At 39.3% G+C, this 22,700-nt stretch overlaps 1 protein-coding gene across 3 annotated transcripts in view; it reads right to left on the minus strand.

Annotated features, from left to right (window-relative positions):
• Sulf1 (Extracellular sulfatase Sulf1) overlaps positions 1–22,700 on the minus strand; it is a 58,145-nt gene that overhangs the window by 1,981 nt on the left and 33,464 nt on the right. Inside the window, exons 2-14 of one of the 3 annotated variants that reach the window (XM_090180801.1) lie at positions 4,233–4,598; positions 3,833–4,072; positions 3,444–3,765; positions 3,221–3,371; positions 2,958–3,133; positions 2,575–2,703; positions 2,446–2,508; positions 2,174–2,300; positions 1,869–2,109; positions 1,091–1,810; positions 891–1,033; positions 456–573; positions 330–399 (exon numbers count right to left, since the gene is read on the minus strand). In XM_090180801.1, the coding sequence (XP_090036927.1) occupies positions 330–399; positions 456–573; positions 891–1,033; positions 1,091–1,810; positions 1,869–2,109; positions 2,174–2,300; positions 2,446–2,508; positions 2,575–2,703; positions 2,958–3,133; positions 3,221–3,371; positions 3,444–3,765; positions 3,833–4,072; positions 4,233–4,587 (2,855 nt within the window). In that variant the 5' untranslated portion in view covers positions 4,588–4,598. Of the gene's footprint in view, positions 1–329; positions 400–455; positions 574–890; positions 1,034–1,090; positions 1,811–1,868; positions 2,110–2,173; positions 2,301–2,445; positions 2,509–2,574; positions 2,704–2,957; positions 3,134–3,220; positions 3,372–3,443; positions 3,766–3,832; positions 4,073–4,232; positions 4,599–22,700 lie in introns of those variants that run through there. The other 2 variants (XM_090180803.1, XM_090180802.1) reach the window with 2 other exon arrangements.

The raw sequence follows: 22,700 nt of genomic DNA on the forward strand, positions 1-22,700 counted from the left end.
ACCTGACACTAATTATTACCATAAGTGTATAATATTGTAACAGAAGTGTGACACTTCCTATTCTTCACGTGCAAGTTTTACTAAGAGCTATTCACAAGACAGACTGCATTACGGGCTTCGTCGCCGTTTTGCGTCCGCTTGCTAAAGCGTCACACGTAGCCTTTGACAGCGCCTCGCTAGGGGGAGGTTTTCTTCTTGTGATGACGTCACTCCGTTACTAGCTCTCAGTTAAATATTCCCCAAAGTGAAAAACTTATGCATATTATACACTTATGTTATTAGTTTATTACTTATAAACTATTATAGTGAAGTTTAGCTATAATGTTTACCTAAAATTATGTGGTTTGGTGGACAAACTTCCGTATTCTCTTCCTAGTCTTTGTCTATGTTCTTTATTACCTGTATATGTCGATAATTAGTTGATTAAGAACTCTTTATTTGGTAAGTAATATTACCTTCTGGTTTATATTTAATTGAGCAGTCTTTGGAACCTTTGCAACTTCTTAGTCTATTGAGTAGTTTTTTCAAGTCCAGCGCCGTCGTTTCGTCCAGTTCGTCAAATACATTCTTCAGCTTCAAAAAGATTTCAAAGTCAGTTACGTTCGTTTTACTTACACGAAATGGGTATAAACATAAGTCTATAATATTGTTCCATAAGTTTGTCACTTTGGGGAATATTTTACTGAGAGCTAGTAAGAAGAAAATCTCCCCCTAGCGAGGCGCTGACAGAGGATACGTGTGACGCCTTCGCGAGCGGACGCAAAACGGCGACGAAGCCCGTAATGCAGTCTGTCTTGTGAATAGCTCTCAGTAAAACTTTTGCGTGTGAAGAATAGGAAGTGTCACACTTATGTAACAATATTATACACTTATGGTAAAAAGAATTATACTTGAAAGGGGTCGACTTTGAGGTTGTAGTAAGATTGGAACCCCGTGATGAACTCGCAGTAAAGGAAGTTATGAGTCTCGTTTATGGTCCTGGCGCACCAGTAAGTGTTGTTGTTTGAGTTTTGACAGAAGCAGAAAGGTCCACCTTGAGAAGAATTAATTAGTCTCGGTTAAAGGTAAGTGAAATAAAATGTCGCCTTACTGGTCCATCGAGGTGGAGTCTTCCAATGATCGTTGTTATGCGAGAAGCAGTTCATCTTCTCAATGTTGCAGGCCGTGTGCTCCAGCTTGGCCTTCCGCCTCATCTTCCGTTCTCGCTTTTTCATTTTCTCTTCTTTGAGCCTTTGCCTCTCCTCGCGAAGTTTGTTCCGCTGCTCGAGCCTCTGCTGGAAGTCGAAGTCGTTGGTGTCTTCGAAATGGCACGTGCATCGAGAGTCCTTGGGTTGGTTGGGCTGCATCGGCTCTTCGTCCGTCAACCCGTTGGACACGAAACTGTTGGGTCGCTTCTTCTTCAAGTGTTTCCTGACGCCCTTCAACTCTCCCAGTTTGTGCTGAAACTTCTTGATGGCCAAATCCAATTTTTCCTTTTTCTCCCTCCATAATTTGGGATCTTTGTACACCCCGTCCGGACAACTGACGGATCTGTTGGCGAAGATGGCGCATCCGGCCACCATCACGGCTCCCTTCAAGCTTTTGAACGTGACGGATCGAGCCGCCACCGTGTGCGATGTCAGTTGTAGTTCCCGAGCGTCGTCGCTTAAGGGTCGTTCTTCGTCATCAGACTCCGTGTCCCAGTTTTCTTCAGCGAAATCACTGGCTTCCGGTAGCAAGTCGGTATCGTCGAATCGGGAGTCGTCCTCCGGGTCCTCGGCGTCTCTCTTAGTCCTGGGTTCCCTCGCGCCCAGAAAGACCGGTTTGAAATCTAGAAAGAATATTGTAATTTATCCGAATGTTACGATTGAAGAGTATTTTTCCAGTACCGTGTATACCTTTTCCAAGATGGTTTTTCAAAAACCTCCTCTGCAGTCTCCTCTCGACGGGATCCATTCTTATTTTACGTTTACCGTAGTAATTGCTGAGGTCGAGTTCGTCGGGCTGTCCCACCACGTCCTCGAGATCGTGGTAATTTGAACAGACGCACTGGTTCTTGTTGCCACGACGGAAAGTAGCGTGGCATCTCTGTTTATGCCATCGTTTGCCGTCAAAGAAACATTCCCATTTCTGCCCATGAGAGCCCCTTTTATTTTAAGCCTTGGTGGGGAATGTAGATAAAAGTCTTTTTTACCTGAAATGGTCGGCAGGGCGATTTGTACTCTATTTCTTTTTCTTGGCATTCCTGGTTCACAATATCTTCGCCGCTCAGTCTATTGGGGGATGGCAGCGAAGTAAAACCAAATTCGCGACTCACTTTACTGGAAAACATTTTTACTGTATGAAATTTAATTCCTTTCTCTCACGTACGCACTATCTCTCTCTTAGTACTCTCTTAGTATTCTAATATTTTCTAGAGATTCCGATCCTTTCTCGAATAGTGAATGACTATTCTCGGTAACTCACCCTCTTTCAATCAAGAAACTGTCCCTCCACTGTCTGGACTTTCGAGAATCTCCGGGACCTCCTCTGCGGAAAGATTAACGGATTCCTACGTTTAGTATCGCGTTTCTTTCGCGTATCGGGGAGTCTTACAAAGAGGCATTGTACGCGTCCATGATTAATGGCAGGAAGGATTTTCCGTCCATCCGCTCGGGTACTTCCACGCCCGCGATGTCCAAGAAGGTCGGAGCGATGTCCACATTCAGTACGATTTTGTTAATCCTACGTTTATACCAAAAAGATTATTAGGGCTGGTTTTCACTAGGACAGAAACGCGACGAGACGCAAAAATATTGTATTAGGCCTAACGGGGATTTTTGGCGTCGAAGGACAGAAACGCGACGAGACGCAAAAATATTGTATTAGGCCTAACGGGGATTTTTCGCGTCGAAGCTAACCGTCTTGGCGTTTTTGGCCTAGTGAAAATTAGGCCTTAGTGTCCCGGAATTTTCGGTCGGCGTTTGATCGTAACTCACTGGACTCCTTGGGGAACCTTGGGTCCTCGAACGTAAAAAGGAACTCTGACGTCAAATTCGAATGGCATTGATTTTCCCTTGATTAGACCGAATTGTCCCAAGTGGTAGCCGTGGTCGGACGTATAGATGATGTAGGTATTATCCAGCTCTCCCAAATTTATCAGCTCCTGGTACAACTACGTTTTGAGGAATGGTAAAGTTAGGTTTTAAATGTCGGGTTATTTTTTAATTAATTAATTTAAGTACTTAAACCGCGTACTAACTCTTCCAACCGTTTCGTCGATCGATTGAAGCGTTTGCAACCGTTTCGTGTGTAAAACGTCCGTAAATTTCACGTGTATCGGTTCCATCTTTTGCGTGTGTCGGAGCAGCCATTGTTTGTCCGGGTTGGGGGCGTAGTTCCAGCTCGGAGTCCTGCAAAATTTAAGGGTCATTAATGAAATAAAACTTAATTCTTCGCGAAGATTTAACGGATTCTCCATTTACCGATGAGTGGTGATGTTGTGGAAGAGATGTTGGTATTGCGGGGCCGAGTCTTCGGGTCCGTGAGGCGTCGGGAAGGACATGACCATCATGACGGGTTTGTTGACGAAAGACTGTTTAGATTGACGCAGGAAGGCGATGCTGTCATTGGCGATAAGGTCTGGGTAGTAGTCCAGGTTGTAATTGTCACCGTGCTTGATACGGTTGCCGTTGACGTTGATGGTGTAGTTATAGAAGCGAGAATTGCGCACCAATCCGGCCCATTCCCTCCAACCAGGAGGAATGTACGAGCCATTATACTCGTTTAAGTACTTCCCGAAAAACGCTAGTAAACGACATTTTTAATATTTAATGATTGACGAACTTCGAGGTTCCGCTATTTAAGAAATTACCAGTTCGATAACCGGCGTTGTTGAGGTAGGTCGCGAAGGTATGCGGTTCGTGCTCTTGCTGCCAAGCGATTGAACTGCAATTGTCGTTATTGGTGTAGACATCGTGGTTATGGACGTAGAGACCAGTCAACAGGGAACTTCTGGAAGGGCAGCACATGGGCGTGGTGACGTAAGCGTTGGGGAAATGAGCCCCTCCCACTCCTAATATCTTCAACGTCTTGGGCATGAAACTCATGGAGCCTATAATTTAAAACTCTTATAAGTAGTTTATCCCCTTATTAATGGAAGACCACATGACGCGATAATTCCAAGAGAAGCGTCAAATGGCCCTAGTTTCGACTCGAGTGGGTCAGGCTACAGAGTGTTTTTTTTTTGTCTCGATTGAATAAGCATTTTCTACCTAACTCGATATCTTGGTCATCGGCCAGCAGGAGAATAATGTTGGGTTTCTTTTCTTTCCCCAGAGCGGCCGACTTCCGCAAGTACTTCCGGCGCGAGTTGTTGTTTTCCCAGAGGGCGTACTTGCTCTCTTCGCTGTCGTAGTAGCCCGACGATGAGGATGACGACGGGAAAGAAGCCGCCGAACCCTGTTGGTTGGACGTCGCGCCACTAGGGTCCGGAAGATCCGGAAGCGGAAGCGTGCCCTTCCTCGAGTGTCCATTTCTCTGATTGGATCGTCGCGACGACGTCACCGAGGAACTTGACAAGACGACGCTCAACAACAAGAAGGAAGTGAACAGCGCCGGACCTCGCATATTCCCCGACTCTGCAAATACATCAGGAAATACCACGTGAGTCTTCCGTTTTCGTTTACATAAATACCGCTATAGTATAAACGCTACGTTACTTATGATATTAAACATTTTTGGATACATACTACGTTTATAGTAAGAATGTTTTAAATCAGTTGACTTTGTAACGGAAAATGCGATTTAAATATGGGACTTGGAAGCGTTCGAATTCCCGAGAGGGGCGCTGTAATATTTGGGGGTCCCAGTTGTAATTATTGCTGATACGTATAATTAAAGCCCCGGTACGATTTCGCTTAATATCAGAGCCGATATAATCTCCCTCTCCGACTTAATTCGAATACGCGTGAAATCTTGAAAGATGACGACCCGATGAAGGAGATTCCCCCTCTTACGCGGGCTGGCTTTTAATTGCTAATATCCTTTGGGTAAATTGAAGTAGCGTTGGACTAATTCCTTCGGCGTATCTCCGTTGATAAATCTTTAAAAGGGGATGGAGAGCCACCGCCAGGGGACTCCGCCGTCACCGCACTTAGCGAATTGCTTCGAACGAGAGGAAGCGCGGAGATAGATCTCTCTCCTTCATCTTACCCGCAACACTCTCATCTCATTTTCATCCGAAACGTCGCCCCCTCCTCTTCCAAGTCACCACACCCCCGCAATCCTATCCCGCTAAAATAATCATCATCGCTTTCAACGCGCCATTCTCTATCTATAGGTTCATAGAACCGATTTAACTGAAGTCATGAATCTTATTATTAATACTTAGCGTTACAATACGTATATAATTATTTAAGTTATGTTTTAATAGTGGCTCAATATGGCTTGACCATTTTCAACCGCTGTAAAAGTTAGGGTGGTTTGAAGTGACCATTTCAAATAGCTGTACAAGTTAGGGCGGTTTGAAGTGACTATTATCGCCCGCTATAAAAGTTAGGGTGGTTTGAAGGGACAATTTTCACCCGCTGTAAAAGTTAGGGCGGTTTGAAGTGACCATTTTCAACCGCTGTAAAAGTACAAAGTACCGAAGTACAAGACCAAATTTTTGAGATTGTGAGTATGGGATGTCGAGGTGTCTTTGAACTAGGAGCAACAAACACAAGGAGAACGCAGCTAGCCTTTAAACACGCTAACGAAGGGTTGTGTTGGACGAACGTCACGAGCCTTTACGATGATTTGGGTCCGCTTATCGCACGTGAAACAAGTCTCACTGAAATACTTTCTATGGAAATGTTATACAGAGGCCTACTTAAGAGTTATTATGATAATAGGTTTAAAGGTGGGTATATCCGATTTGTATTTAAGACTGACTTTAAAATGATATAATACCATGTACGAGTAACTTTCAAGTGACGTCACTATCTCTGTAAGGGATATAGCGTGCCTTTGAGTCACGGCCGCCATTTTGACCACATTTATCGCGAAACCGTCTTAGGAAGTGCCGAAGGAAGTGCAACGCGCGGTTGAAAGTGGCAAAGTGGCTTTAGTCGTCACTTTAACGACGGAAAAAAAGAGTTAATCCAATTTGAGAAAAGAGAAAGTATATCCGAGTAGATTGTCAACCGTCGGTGCCGCCAATATAAGGGACTCCTCTAAAGCCCTTGTTTTGTCGAAATTGTAGCCGCCGGGGGAGCTTGGCCTCCACTATAGCTCTTAAGGTAGACCGGAGAAGGAGAATTATCAAAAGTTTACTCAGTTGCCAACTTTACGGGCGGCCGGAATAAAAAGGGTTTTGTGGCACTTCGGAGGGTGGAATAAAAAAGTCATTTTGTCGCCAAAGCATTAGCGAAAGAAAATGTCTTGAGGAGGGACACGTTTTTCCCATTTTCTTATTGGGATCAAGCTTAATATACACTTATATTCATATATAAAATTGTCTTTGTTACGGAGGTCGCTCGCTTTGTGTGTGTGTTGATAGACATCGATAATATAACGATATTTCGCCCACGGCCGATTCTCGTTAAGTAACGCTTCATTACCGTAAAAAAAAAAGGATAAAAAGGCTTATTTTGGGATCGTGCAGTCAGATTAACTTTCGACTACCAACTCGCGGGACTAAACTCTAGTGTGTTTTTCGTAAGGGTGCTTGAGATAGAGGAAACAGAGTGGTTCTACTGTTCAAGATGGCGGCCCTTTCAAAATGGCGCCGATTAAGTTATTTAAATGGCGTATATCTTCGCCGCTACGTGACGGATCTTCGTGTTTATTATAACGTAACGCCATCTAGTGGTCAAAGAAAATGTATGCTTTTGGTACATTTTGAAATCAAAGTTCTATCCAATAAAAACGATTAAAAAGTATTTATTTTCGCAATTATAGGTCGATAGTTGATGCCTCCATCTAGTTTTGTACGTACGTAAGATCCTCCAAAAGCCCATAAACTTACTTAATTAATATTAAGTGTCTAATAAATTTAATTGTAAATTAGCTTTAATCGTGAGTTTTCACATTAATTTATTTGTTTGCCGTAAAACACAATGCCACACCATCTAAGTGATCTAACGGATTTTTTAAGCGATTGGCTCTGTGGTACCCACGCAGACGACTTTATCGGTAGTAATGGACAAAGTTTATTCGGTAGTAATGGACAAAGTTTATTCGGTAGTAATGGACAAAGTTTATTCGGTAGTAATGGACAAATTTTATTCGGTAGTAATGGACAAATTTTATTCGGTAGTAATGGACAAAGTTTATTCGGTAGTAATGGACAAAGTTTATTCGGTAGTAATGGACAAAGTTTATTCGGTAGTAATGGACAAAGTTTATTCGGTAGTAATGGACAAAGTTTATTCGGTAGTAATGGACAAAGTTTATTCGGTAGTAATGGACAAAGTTTATTCGGTAGTAATGGACAAAGTTTATTCGGTAGTAATGGACAAAGTTTATTCGGTAGTAATGGACAAAGTTTATTCGGTAGTAATGGACAAAGTTTATTCGGTAGTAATGGACAAAGTATAGTAGCGACCAATTTAAAATTCCATAGTTTCGTTATTTACAGTTCCTTTAAACACCTTGTCTTATTCTTAAATATATATTTCTTTCCCACGTTTTCAAAATTCGACCTTGTCTCTTTCTAAGAAATTTATTAGTTAGTATAGCTTTGGGCTACTCTGGCGGCGACGCTGGACGTCATCACCAGGGGGCCCGGGTGAAGCTCCTTATAGCTCTAAGAAGTGACCGCGCAACGGACGGTCGTTGGGAAGGGGTCGTCATAGGTGACCTTGTGGCCAAAGGTATCCTGAATTTTCCCCTCCCCGTTATTATTATCTCTCTCCGTTCTCTCACTGTTGGGATTAGCGAGTCCCCAACTTCTTTGTATTATGCCGTCGCGAGTCCCCTTTAACCCTTTATCTTCCCTATGAGTTTATTGCCAGTCCGAATTGAGGGTTGCCAATTATCTGTTTCGGAGAAATTCTCCGTTGTTGTATATTTTAAGAAATTTCGATAGCTTATTGTTTGAATGCCTGGCGACTTGATGGCGCCAGGTTTGACATTACTTTTAAGCAGTGATTTATTGAAGACGCTACGGCTGACCCTTTGAGGTATCCCGCTTGTGGGAACTTGAAGATGGAAACAACATCATGTCGCCATCGTGATGATTTATTTATTTGTTTGCCGTAAAACACAATGCCACACCATCTAAGTGATCTAACGGATTTTTTAAGCGATTGGCTCTGTGGTACCCACGCAGACGACTTTATCGGTAGTAATGGACAAAGTTTATTCGGTAGTAATGGACAAAGTTTATTCGGTAGTAATGGACAAAGTTTATTCGGTAGTAATGGACAAATTTTATTCGGTAGTAATGGACAAATTTTATTCGGTAGTAATGGACAAAGTTTATTCGGTAGTAATGGACAAAGTTTATTCGGTAGTAATGGACAAAGTTTATTCGGTAGTAATGGACAAAGTTTATTCGGTAGTAATGGACAAAGTTTATTCGGTAGTAATGGACAAAGTTTATTCGGTAGTAATGGACAAAGTTTATTCGGTAGTAATGGACAAAGTTTATTCGGTAGTAATGGACAAAGTTTATTCGGTAGTAATGGACAAAGTTTATTCGGTAGTAATGGACAAAGTTTATTCGGTAGTAATGGACAAAGTTTATTCGGTAGTAATGGACAAAGTTTATTCGGTAGTAATGGACAAAGTATAGTAGCGACCAATTTAAAATTCCATAGTTTCGTTATTTACAGTTCCTTTAAACACCTTGTCTTATTCTTAAATATATATTTCTTTCCCACGTTTTCAAAATTCGACCTTGTCTCTTTCTAAGAAATTTATTAGTTAGTATAGCTTTGGGCTACTCTGGCGGCGACGCTGGACGTCATCACCAGGGGGCCCGGGTGAAGCTCCTTATAGCTCTAAGAAGTGACCGCGCAACGGACGGTCGTTGGGAAGGGGTCGTCATAGGTGACCTTGTGGCCAAAGGTATCCTGAATTTTCCCCTCCCCGTTATTATTATCTCTCTCCGTTCTCTCACTGTTGGGATTAGCGAGTCCCCAACTTCTTTGTATTATGCCGTCGCGAGTCCCCTTTAACCCTTTATCTTCCCTATGAGTTTATTGCCAGTCCGAATTGAGGGTTGCCAATTATCTGTTTCGGAGAAATTCTCCGTTGTTGTATATTTTAAGAAATTTCGATAGCTTATTGTTTGAATGCCTGGCGACTTGATGGCGCCAGGTTTGACATTACTTTTAAGCAGTGATTTATTGAAGACGCTACGGCTGACCCTTTGAGGTATCCCGCTTGTGGGAACTTGAAGATGGAAACAACATCATGTCGCCATCGTGATGATTGGTCGGGTCCGGCCAGGTTGACTGGTCTCGAGCCTCTTGATTGGGGTGGAAGTTCGCGCCACCGAAAACCACGTGACGAGGCCATGATCAAAACCGAGGTGTTGGCGTATTTTTGAGAAGACTTGACCGGGTCTCACGGTGACACCGAGACCACGAGGGTGACCGGAGCGAGAAACTCCTCGGCCACAAGTGGCGGTCGGTCAGACCTATTCCCGGAGTCGCAGACGTTAAATAATTTAACTCGCGCCTAAATGACCACCGAGTGCTAAACAGGCGAATCTACGGAGAAAGAAAAGTCAGGGAGTGTGTGCGGTGTGCGGATTGAAACGCGACCGTATGGTCCGCGAACGAGTGCGGGTTTAAACGCCGATGGTATGGACCTGGAACCGGACTCTTAAAATAAGTATCCAATTTATCGAACTTTATTTGTAATCATCTGTTTTGTAACATAAGTGTCAAATTTCAATGTCTTCATTCAATCAATCTAATTATTTTCATTCATATTCATTAAACTTTCTTTTGTTAATTATATTTATGGCAACTCTCAATCATTTAATTTCAAGCATTACCCCTAGACACCCTATTCAACCTCGCTAACCCCACCAGTAAAGTTACGCGAGAGGGAGGACCATATTTTAATGTAGGCTTGGTCGCCGGGTTTCCTTTAGGTTAGGAATAGCGACTTGGGTTTAAAAGTAAATCCCCTACAGGTAGTAATGGACAAAGTTTATTCGGTAGTAATGGACAAAGTTTATTCGGTAGTAATGGACAAAGTTTATTCGGTAGTAATGGACAAAGTTTATTCGGTAGTAATGGACAAAGTTCATTCGGTAGTAATGGACAAAGTATAGTTTTCTCGGTAGTAATGGACAAAGTATAGTTTTCTCGGTAGTAATGGACAAAGTATAGTTTACTCGGTAGTAATGGACAAAGTATAGTTTACTCGGTAGTAATGGACAAAGTATAGTTTACTCGGTAGTAATGGACCAAGTATAGTTTATTCGATAGTAATGGACAAAGTATAGTTTTCTCGGTTTTAATGGACAAAGTATACTTTACTCGGTAGTAATAGACCAAGCATAGTTTACTCGGTAGTAATAGACCAAGCATAGTTTATTCGATGGTAATGGACCAAGTATTTACCCCGAATCATATTTTACAACTATAGCTAGTCAAAAACGCTGATAGTAAAGTTGAAAATATTAGAACAGTGTGGCATGGTCGTTCGTTTTCCAAATTGGAAGAAATTGACGCATAAATGGACTAACGACGTAAGTGATACAATTACTATTGCGCTTTACCAGGGTGCCGGGGTGTAAACCATAAGGTTGGTTGTTCATTAAATGATGTTTAATTTAGTCACTTGGTCCGCAGTTGTTTCTCCTTTTGGTGCCTTCTTAGCTGACCGTTGACTTACGATCTTCCGTGAACTGTACCGTCCGTTCTCCCACAGATGTGCGAGAAGTGGGGGGTAGTTGTCCCATTGTTTCATATTTTGGATGGTTTACAGGGGGCGTTAACGTCGTGGAAGGGTATCTTCTTGTTTATAGTGGTGGGCGCTATCCCTGGTGCCCCGGTATACAAATTCTGATCCAATGTATGGAAAAGACACTGTATTTACAACAGTGTATCCTAACAGTCATTTTACAACATAAATAGTTAAAAAGAGGTCATTTGTGGTACCTTCTATCTTGTAAATGGAATTATTTTCATTATTCAGGTTTATCTCCGAAATGGTCATGCCAACTTTCAAAATGCCGATCTTTTATAAAACCCCATGCTCTCAACGCACTATGGTACGTACCTCCAGCACGAACAAATTTTGATTTGCTGCTGAAGAACCAAAGTTATAAAAGAAGATTGTACCCTTCCCATAAATAACTTTAGTTCTTTACTCAAGATACGACGATCAATTAACACGGCCAAGTTATTTAAACTAAATTTAAAAAATAAAGCGATTTTGATTAGATCTCGGGCTTATTTACGTGTTTTTGGAGTCTGTCCCAACTAAATTCCGTTTTCCGTGTCATTCACATTGCAGCCAGTGGTCGGGGTATCACCTTTGATACCGGGGGAATTTTTTTCGGTGATTGATTTACGATCAAAGGAACCCGTCTTCATTTTTCTTCTTCTCATTCAATCTCCCTAAATAGATTGAATGACGGTATTGGGTATATAAATTACCAGTACCGAGAAGATTTCGAATTGGCGCTTAAAAAGTGGGGATATGTACGTACAAATTGAAGTAGGCGCGACAGACAGCGCGCGCTAAATAAGAAACGATTAGAGAATTTAAAATTAACGAGGCTAAATAGATTTTTTTAAAAAAGCGTCTACCCATCTTTTAACTTCGAAGAAAGCGTATACAAGGGTCCTTTTTGTCTAGACTTCTCGGAGAAGTCTCGAAATATTTTTGGCAACGGGTCAGTTTTTGGACGGGAACTCCTTCCAAATGAGATATCTCCGTACTCACTCGTCAGATGCGTGAAAAATAGCTAGAATAAAGCCATCCTCCACCGAGCTCGAACCCTCGTCTCTTATGAACTATCAGACATTTTATAGTTTTCGAATGTTTTTACACATACATTATTACATGATTCGTAATGAATTCCCAGAGTTTTAGTTTTAAGTTTAGTTAGTTTTCGCCTGTCTTTTAGAATTGCTGTTATGTAGGTATGTCTCCATCCTAGAGAGTGGTTCAAAGTACAATGCGGTTTATATTTGGGTAACTTATTAGCTTCTTCACTGGAATTTTCCCAGGGATTCTCCATCAGTTATTGTTAAATTTTTAATCATGATTATTAGGACACCCTGTAACCTAGGAAAATCAAACACAACACTCCACACAAGGAGAACGCAACCCGTCAAAAGTCGTGGAGTTTCTTGCGTACAGTTTTCATTGGTTAGAGCTTTAGCGCCTGCTGCCGTCGGAAGGGGAAAATTCGGAAACTGTCTCCCCCCCACCCGTAAAACGTGCAGTGTAAAGGCTCGTCCAATGAAATTTGTACACAACACTGCGTTAGCGTGTTGAAAGACTAGCAACGTTCTCCTTGTGTTTGTTGAGTTCCTAGCTGTAAGAAAGTGCCCCCCCCCCCCGGTTTTATCCCATGATAAATCTTAGTTTTTCCTCATTTAGTTTTAGGTTATTCGAGACAGTACAACCGTTGCACAGTCTCAATTTGATAATAAATTACGAATCAGCCACTTTTTCGCAAACTGCGCAGTCATTGTGAAGTCATCAAGACGCGATAGGTATACGCGTCTGACGCAACGCGAATTCGCATTAGTTAGCGTAAAAAAATTGCGTTATTTAAAGATATGATCTTCGTCTTACGAAGTGAAAATGTTTGTCAAGTCTAGAACTGACAGACGTTGGAAGAGGGGGAACGCTGTAGACGAGGTAAAAGGCAGTGACCCTTCATTTGAATGGCTCCAATCCAAGGCGAGAGAGAGAGAGTATGAAGAAAGTTTTTCAGATGGAGATTTTATTTTTTAATTTTACGGAGAAGAAGATAGAAATTTCCCCAATATGGCGGCTGTGACTCGAAGTTAAGGGGGCGAATGACTCTGCCTACGGAGATGATGACGTCATACCTACTTCTATTTGGAAACGTGTGAAAACTTGACATTGAAACGCATTAGATATACAGCCGAATTAGACGCGCGTAATAGGCGTTTAAATAAAACATCTCCAAGGAAATCGTCAAGAAGTCATATTTCCGAGAGCCAGGACCCGCAAAGTATTGTTTATATAGTGCTTGTGGAAATAATGGAAACTTTTCATCTGTAAACAGAACGTCGTGTTTTTGCTAAGGATTAAAAAGTCAAAAAAGGTACCTGGTTAAAAGTAAACACTTGTTGGATTCCGTACAGGTGAAAAGTTTCCATTATTTCAACAAGCACTACACAGGGTGTTTCAAAAGGTTATGCAAAAAAATTTAAGGAGTTGTAAGGGGTTAGTGGAGAAGTATGCATGTTTTTTCCCCATTTTCCTACGATGAGTTAAAAGAGCGCCAGAGAGTTTCAAAGTGTGGCCTACTAGCCCCTGGGGTTCATAACGTGGCGAATCTACACACATATTTTAAAGTAATCTCAGTTTAATTTATGGTTTATTTCTAGACAAATGGGATAAAAGCTAGGAGCAACAAACACAGCACCCTTGCGTACATGTACATTTTTCATTGGTTAGACGCTTTACACAATACTGCGTTCGCGTGTTTAATGGCTAGCTGCGTTCTCCTTGTGTTTGTTGCTCCTAGATAAAAGTATCGTGTTAATTGTTTATTTAATTGTATTTTGAGATTCCAATCTGAATTTCAAATCTTGGTTTTATATTTCCTAAATTGGTATTTTTTTTAAATTAGCGTATTTCTCACGAATTGACCAAATTCATCAAACATTGGTTCATTTATATGAATTATTTTCAAATATTTTAGTAAAGATGTATGTTTATAAACCAATGTCTCTTTTGGGTGAAGTGCTTCTCTTTTAAGACTTCCTTGATTCTTAATGCTCTCTGAGATAAATTGTGTTGTAAGAGGGGGAAATGCCTACTTGGTGCGATACTAAGGAATTAAAAATTGCATAAAATGAAATAATTATATGTTGACGTGGTTGTTTCCGGAATAGAAGTGTGCCTCTATTTTGAAAATATTTCAGACTTCGGGGTTAAAGAGCGAAAATGAGGGTGTAGTTAGTATTACGTTAAAATAGGTAAAGTTTAGATTATGTTAAAATAGGTAAAGTTTAGATTAGGTTAAAATAGGTAAAGTTTAGATTATGTTAAAATAGGTAAAGTTCAGATTAGGTTAAAATTTTTAAAGTTTAGAAGAGGTTAAAATAGGTAAAATTTAGAAGAGGTTAAAATAGGTAAAGTTTAGATTAGTTTAAAATAGGTAAAGTTTAGATTATGTTAAAACCGGTTAAGTTTAGATTAGGTTAAAATAGGTAAAGTTTAGATTAGGTTATCTTTAGGTTAGTTTGAAGTTAGTTTTAGGTTAGGTTAGTTTGAAGTTAGTTTTAGGTTAGGTTAGATTGAAGTTAGGTTCCGGTTTGGTAAGGTTAGGTTAGTTTAGTTTGAAGTAAGCTATTAGTTAGGTAAAAGTTAGGTTAGTTTAGTTTGAAGTAAGCTAAGAGGTAGGTAAAGGTTAGGTTAGTTTGAAGTTAGCTGTTAGTTAGGTAAAGGTTAGGTTAGGTAAATGGTAGGTTAGCTTAGGTTAGGTTACGACCATTGTTAGTAAATAATTGACGTTTTATTCTTGGGAATAAAGCCATAATCAGGAATCAATTTAATCTAACTCAGGTTCACTGTTAGTTTCTTGAGACACCACTCTGTTTACTCAACATTTCCTAACACGTTGGAATTCATGATTTTGTTAATTTGCGCCAAGAAATTAAGTAAAGTAGGATGATGGGTGTGTCAAATGTCATGCTGTATCAAAAAGGGTAATGATAATAACATTTCCCCCCATGAATAGCCTTCAAGAGTGAGGGGCTTAGATGAATTATCTTTGAGGAAAATTAACATTTTTCCATTTATTCACCCTTTCAATCGCATTGTTTGGAAACTTAAATTCCGCTTAAGGAAACCTCAAAGGGTTGAAAAATAATCTTTCGAATGGGGATTAGAATTTTTATCTTTTGAAAGTTCGAAGATAAATCGGTTTCAATGATTTCTGTATGATAACGAAATGAAACACGCGCGCCTTTTGATTTAGAAGCAGCTCCGTTAGTCGCTCGATAGATCTTGGTGATATTCAAAAAGAAAAACAAGAACCTCTAAACAATCCCCCGGGGTTCGAAATGACGGTTAAATTGTCTAGCAAAACACGATTAGATTATTGAAAATGGCGTGCGCGGAAGAAGCGGTCCTTTTGTCGGAACAGTCTTTTTGTCTTCATGCAAATTGAATGGGAGAGGGGTGAGTGGCGGTTATTTTTGAAATCGTAATTAGTCGGGTGGGGAAAGGAAGGGGGGTTCCATTTCGATTCCCGTTCATATTTTGACGTGGGTTGATTGGACCGAGCCGCGGGGGATCGTACGGAAGTTAACTCAAATAAGTCTACAGGAAACGTTGCGCATATCAGGTTTTTTTAAGGCCTTTCTTAAGCCTAACATTTGAAGACGTAAGAGCAGTGGTGTAGTCCTAAAATAAAAAGAACCGGGGCGCTACCTGGGTACAGCCAACTTCGATTACGTGCGAAATCGAAGTTGGCTGTACCGGCCGCTATAAATGTACGTCCAACTTCGATTTTTAGCGTGATCGAAGCTGGCCGTACCTAAGTAACGATTTGAAATGGTTATGGTATTTTTCTGACGGCAAAATTTATTATAAATTAACACACCCTTTATTCCAGAAAAATGATATACGAAATAGAAGCAAGGCGCGCTCTGGCAAGTTTAAAAAAAGAGGCAGGGCCCGCCCTGGCAAAATGGAAAAACCAAGGCAGGGCGGGGCCCTGCCTTTGAAAAAAGCACCGAGGCGACGCCCTGCCCCGACTACACCACTGCGTAAGAGTTACAATGGTACTTTTTAGTGTTGTAAACCGGAAAATCTCCCGCTCGGAAAATTTTCCGGAAAGTGACCGAGGCCTTTTTTCCGAAAACTTTTCCGAAAAAAATAAAAAAAAAAGGTTTCATTCCATGATTAGACTAATATAATGTTTTGCAAATTTAAATAAAGCGGCATTTTCACCTCATTTTTTCGAATGTGAAAGTAAAACTAAACATCTAGACTAGTTTAAACTGATTAACAATGTATCACTATTAAGGTTTTGTAGTATGTTTACTGTTATTAGACAAAAAGTTTAAACAATAAAAAACCCTTAAAAAGTAACTTATGTTTCAATTTTTTATTTTTCCGATTTGCAGAAAATTTTCCGCATTTTATTTTCCCCGAAAATTAATAACACTAGTACTTTTGTTTCTTCTCTATGGTCTATGAAATTCGATAACCGATAGATATGGCTAGTTTTTCGCAATGTTTTGATTAATTAAGTTAGGTTGCTAAATGAAATTACTATATGAATGCTAAAAATTACTGAAAAATTACTACACGTTGTGAGGGACTTTTAGCCAATGAAAATTGGGAGCAATTGCAACGTTTAGTCAAACACAAGTATTTACCATCTAGGTGACCAAAATGAAACGTACGTCATACGTACACTTTTTAGTTGTTAGGCTTAGGAAATACCCTGATGAAGCCCGAGCTACTTGACGTATGAGTGAGATTAAAGACACGACGCTTTGAACGTGAACGTCAAGGCTTCCCCAATGCGCGTTCCTTGAAAGCAGTCTGAAGGGCCGAGCTTAACCCCTTTTTCGTTCTTAACCTTCATGGCCATTAAACTTATTTATAATTTCAATTTTACGAACACGCGAAGAATGGCGTGTTAGAAATGTGTTTGTATGGAAATGTATGCAAAAATCGCGCAGTTTTTATTTTATTTTCAAGTTGTTTTCCGTTCGGAGTTACATGGTTCGTTTAGGTCAAATTGACTGTTTCAGAAAATATCCTGGCAGTGAAGTGAAAGCCACTTACACCCGCTTTCAACAGTACCGTTTCTACTTTCTAGTTAAGTTGACTGAAATTCGTCGAAAGAAGGAGTACTTTTGTATAGCGTTGAAAAATCTTAGGTCCATGGCGAATGCAATGGGTACGTTGAACTAACCGGAAACGCACCCAGTTTATTATTATTCTCCTTAATTTTCTTTTTTCCCCTTTGCGTAAAATCTGCAAATTTAAATTTACAAAATTTGCTAAATTGAGTGTTAAGACAATATTACTACGCGTTGCGTAATTTCCTCATCAGATTTGTATAGGTTTGAACTTGAGCAGCTTTGTTAATAACAATATGGGTCAGAACATGAAAGACGCGATCCTCTCCCCTTGGATGGTCTAACTTAATTCCAACGCATCATTCGACAAACCCCAGTTGTCCCGTCAATTATCATGTAGTAATTCAGAAACATGTTTTTCTATCAAATATTCTAATCTTAAACGACAACAATAAGGACGAATTATAACACGCTAAGCCTTGGTTCTCTTTTAAAAAAGCACGCAGTATATACTTCATATTAAAAAAAATTAAACGGTATACATACATTTTTATATTCCGTTTAATGTAGCATGTAATCCTTTTGGCCAAACGGATCCCTAGAAATCAAATGCCCTATTTATTTGGCTCAAATGGATTTGGCGATTTTTCGATAATTTCTATCAATTGATGTATCTTTAACATCATTTCCGGGATATCAAGGCCCATTTTATTAGACCCCCAAACATACAATTTGATATAGCAATCGCTAGGATTTGATATTTGCTATCGATGTATGTATCATAGAGCTTTCTTGTCCTATCGATTGATGTATCATAAACCTTTCTAGTCCTATCGATTGATGTATCATAAACCTTTCTAGGTTTTCTTGTCCTATCAATTGATGTATCATAAACCTTTCTAGTCCTATCGATTGATGTATCATAAACCTTTCTACGTTTTCTTGTCCTATCAATTGATGTATCATAAACCTTTTTAGGTTTTCTTGTCCTATCAATTGATGTATCATAAGCCTTTCTGGTTCTATCGATTGATGTATCATAAACCTTTCTTGTCCTATCGATTGATGTATCATAAACCTTTCTGGTTCTATCGATTGATGTATCATAAACCTTTCTTGTCCTATCGATTGATGTATCATAAAGTTTCTGGTTCTATCGATTGATGTATCATGAACCTTTCTTGTCCTATCGATTGATGTATCATAAACAATTCTGGTTCTATCGATTGATGTATCATAAACCTTTCTTGTCCTATCGATTGATGTATCATAAACCTTTCTAGATCTATCGATTGATGTATCATAAACCTTTCTGGTCCTATCGATTGATGTATCATAAACCTTTCTGGTTCTATCGATTGATGTATCATAAACCTTTCTTGTTCCTATCAGTTTCAGGCAGACTATCATTAACCGAAATCGTCCAATGTCATACTTACGCGTATTATACGTGACTTGTGAGGTTCGGATATCGTCCGTCCCGACAAGAATATTACAGGCCCAATCTAGAGTCATTAATAAGTTAGGCGTACGACACGTCTACTTGTTGTAGAGCCGCGATTAGAACAATGAACGCGTGGCTCACTTACAAATTAGCCAAGCCTCACCGCTATCTCTTTCATTACGGAAAGCACCGACACGGTTAACCCGATCGCGCCATTTACGCCCGAGGATAAGGTAAAGTTTTCGTTTTTACATTCGTTTAAATCTATTAGGTGACGCCAATAGCACTCATAATCGCGCGGTTTGCTAACATTAATAAACTAGACAGCGTTTGTTGACCCTAACGGGTACAGAGTCCGCGGTATTGGCGTCGGTGACGGGCGACAGTGGGATCGGGTTCGGTTACGCGTAACGAAAGAACGCCCTGATCAATTAGATTAATTATTGAACGAAGCCAGCTTTTCCAAAAGCAGCGTGTGATCCATTACCGCCCAATTGACGTACTTGGATATCCTCACCTAATACTTCTCCGCGAGGCGGGGATGCCCTCCTTGTCACCCTTCTATAGTAGCGGCTCAGTGGATAACGAGAACCAGTTATATATGGAAACCTCAGAACCAAATTATCGAACCCCGTTTGATAAAAGTGCCGGGCTTTTTATGCAGATAGCTTGTTACGAAGGCCATTAATTATATTGGAAAACAAGATAGTTTTCAATTGCCACTTTTTTTAAATAAATTTAAGCCTGATTAATATTCAAAATGTTGAATGGCGCCTGTGTGTTTATGGGTCACTTGAACGTCTTTTGAATATACAGGGTGTTTCAAAAGGTTACGCAAAAATTTGAAGGAGTTGTAGGGAGTGAGTTGAGAAGTATGCCTGTTTTTCCCCATTTTCCTACGACAAGTTAAAAGAGTGCCAAAGAGCTTCAAAGTGTGGCCTGCTAGCCCCTGGAAGTAGGCTGCAACAAGCGCTAGTAGGCCACAATTTGAAGCTCTTTGGCTCTCTTTTACCTCATTGTAGGAAAATGGGGAAAAAACAGGCATACTTCTCAACTCACCCCCTACAACTCCTTAAAATTATTTGCATAAATCTTTGAAACGCCCTGTATATTCCCGAGGTCAACCGTCCAATTTGTGGTTTATAAGAATAAAATAAATTTAGAATCCTTGTCTAGTAGCAGAAGTATATCTTTTACGAAATAATTATTTGTTTATTTTCCTTTATTGATAATAATATTTGCTTGAAACATGTACCGTGAGAAATTCATAATATAGTGAGTTTATAAAACTATTAACATAGAGAAAATATGACTTACAACCAAATTTGGAAAATTAAACACCAAATAAAAAAACAAATTAATAAAAGATTAAATCTTTATTAAAACTTTAATTTTCCTAAAATGACTTAGTTTTAATTTGTAAAAATATTTTATCACAAAAATTACCTATCTTTATTCAAAATCATATAGTTCAACTTTACGACAGGGAATTTTACCGAATATTTCAATTTAGCCGAGCTCGTGGCGCCACATATAATATAGTAAATTATAGCTCTAAACGTTAATCGATACAATTCTGGTTCAATATTATAAGCCATTGGTACTTTTCACCAAATTTATTACAAATAATTTGATTCTGGGACCAAATTTCGATTTTAAGATGGTTTAGTGACCTCGAAAAAAAGTAGGGGCTTTTAGGTATTTTAGGGACCTGGTGGAAGCCTTGTAAATGCGTTCTTGATGCCGTGTAAAATTGGCAGCCATTGCAAAGCTGACTTAGGCCTAAGGTGGTGCCTTGGGTATTAGCCTAGCTGATTATTATTATTATTATTATTATTATTATTATTATTATATTTCATTCCAATAATCTAGATATATCTCTATACATATATATTTTAAACTTCAGCTTTTAGTTAATTTACTGTCGTTAGATTTCAACCCGTGAAAGGTCGACGTTTCGGAATGTCAAAAATGTTCTTTCAAAGTCCATCAATAAATATATTCTCGGAGAATGCAGTCCCAACTTCTTCTAAAGCACATTTTTTACCTCGATTCCCCCTTTTTGGTTTTAAATGTCCGTCGTACCCAGTTACGTGGTAATGACTGCCAGAAATATTTCAACCCACCAGGGCCACCACCACCTACGCGAAAAGAATTTTCTTTCCCAAAAAGAGACGTTTCGTGGTATTTTTATTATCGAAAGAGAGCAGCCTGTAAAGGAATATTTGCCATTTCTCTTCTGTGCTCGGGGCCGATATAGAATTTCCAAGATTTCGGTGTAACACATTCTCTCGCAACCGAGGTGAAGTTATATAACTACAGTAACGAAGATTGTGTCTCTTTGTTTACAGTTGGAATTGGGTTGACGTCAAATGCGCCATTAACATATTTCAGTTTTCTATTCGCGTAACTCAATCCCTCCTCCCCCTTTTTTACGTCACTTACGGCGAAGTCTGCCACCAGCTCGCATTGTCTGCTATTATAATGAATTCACTTTGTAAACTCGTTTTCTGGCAAGCTTAAATTACTTCACTGTTACTTAAGTTTAAAAAATATATGTAGTTCTAGAAACCATTTGCTGTCCTTTATAGCCGTTATAAATACTTAAATTAGTTACAGTAATCGTTATAAACACTTAAATTAGTTACAGTAATCGTTATAAACACTTAAATTAGTTACAGTAATCGTTATAAACACTTAAATTAGTTACAGTAATCGTTATAAACACTTAAATTAGTTACAGTAATCGTTATAAACACTTAAATTAGTTACAGTAATCGTTATAAACACTTTGTTACAGTAATCGTTATAAAGACTTCGTTACAAAAAACGTTATAGCAATCGATGAAGTAAACGTTATAGCAATCGATGAAGTAAGCGTTATAGCAATCGATGAAGTAAGCGTTATAGAAAATCAATGAAGTAAGCGTTATAGCAATCGTTGAAGTAAGCGTTATAGCAATCGATGAAGTAAGCGTTATAGAAAATCGTTGAAGTAAGCGTTATAGCAATCGATGAAGTAAGCGTTATAGCAATCGTTGAAGTAAGCGTTATAGTAATCGTTGAAGTAAGCGTTATAGCAATCGTTGAAGTAAGCGTTATATCATCGTTGAAGTAAGCGTTATATCATCGTTGAAGTAAGCGTTATATCATCGTTGAAGTAAGCGTTATAGCAATCGTCTATACAGTAGGCATTATAATAATCGTTATAGTAAGCGTTATAATAATCGTTACAGTAAGCGTTATAGCAATCGTGTATCCAGTAAATATTATAACAATCGTTACAGTAAGCGAGGGGCTAACCACTTCCTAAAAATCTGTACACCGATTACGGGAGTACAAAAATGAGAACAGCCATTGGTAGTGCTAAATCTGTAATCAGTTGCGTAATTATTGTAGTACAGTCAAAGCTACGAATCCGTTACAGTACTAGAAAATCTGAAAACGTTTTTATTGATAATGTTACACAATCGTTACAACTAGTGGTTTTTATTGTGAGGCGAAAGTCGTAAATGACGGTGAATTTTAACGCGGTAATTGTTACAGGGCTGAATCGGAAGATCGTAGAATTCGTAATCACCGCAACTGTTCAAAATAGGGAGATACAAACAGTTAAGTAGAAATTAAACTTTACGGTGAAAAGAGCCTTAGTAATGTCAATATAAATTATTAGGGTAATTTTTGTCGAGATGGAAAAAATGAAAGGTAGAAAAATATTTCCCGACGTGATTAAAGAAAGCAATCTTTCCTATACTACGCACACAGTCTGATTAAATAACCATTATTAGAGAAGGAAATACGAAATTTCCCCTCGAATTCGATAATGCCGTCAACGGTAAACAAGGAAAATAATAACGCTTTTGGGACTTTCTGGGGCCGCTGTATTAACGACCACTAAAAGATATGTTTTTCTCGTGGCTAATATGACGTCTCGCTTTGCCCCCTCCCTCTATGAAGGCCCCCGAATTTCCTAATGATTCTAAATAGATTTTTCTTTTTTTTCAAATCGGATTTTTGGGATATAGCCTCAGAGGGTGTACACTGGGCTAACCTTAAATACCGAGTTCGCCATTCTTTCACCATTTTTTTTCTTCTATTTAATGAGTTATAGTTCTTTCTCTAAGTCGTTACCGGAAACTTTTGGAGACATTTTATTACTTTTTTGAAATGATCCTAAATTATATGCCTCGCTGTACCAGGGCTTATGTAAATTGAAACTCTTTAAATTTAACTTTGCTTTTGAAACTATTTCCACAGGCGCTTGCCCAATTCTATAAATTTACATCAGCAGTGTCGTATACAAGGGGGTTTCTGTTTCA

This window comes from Leiobunum rupestre, chromosome 7 (assembly GCF_980474605.1).
Source record: "Leiobunum rupestre chromosome 7, qqLeiRupe1.1.hap1, whole genome shotgun sequence".
Classification (NCBI taxonomy): Eukaryota; Metazoa; Arthropoda; class Arachnida; order Opiliones; family Sclerosomatidae; genus Leiobunum; species Leiobunum rupestre.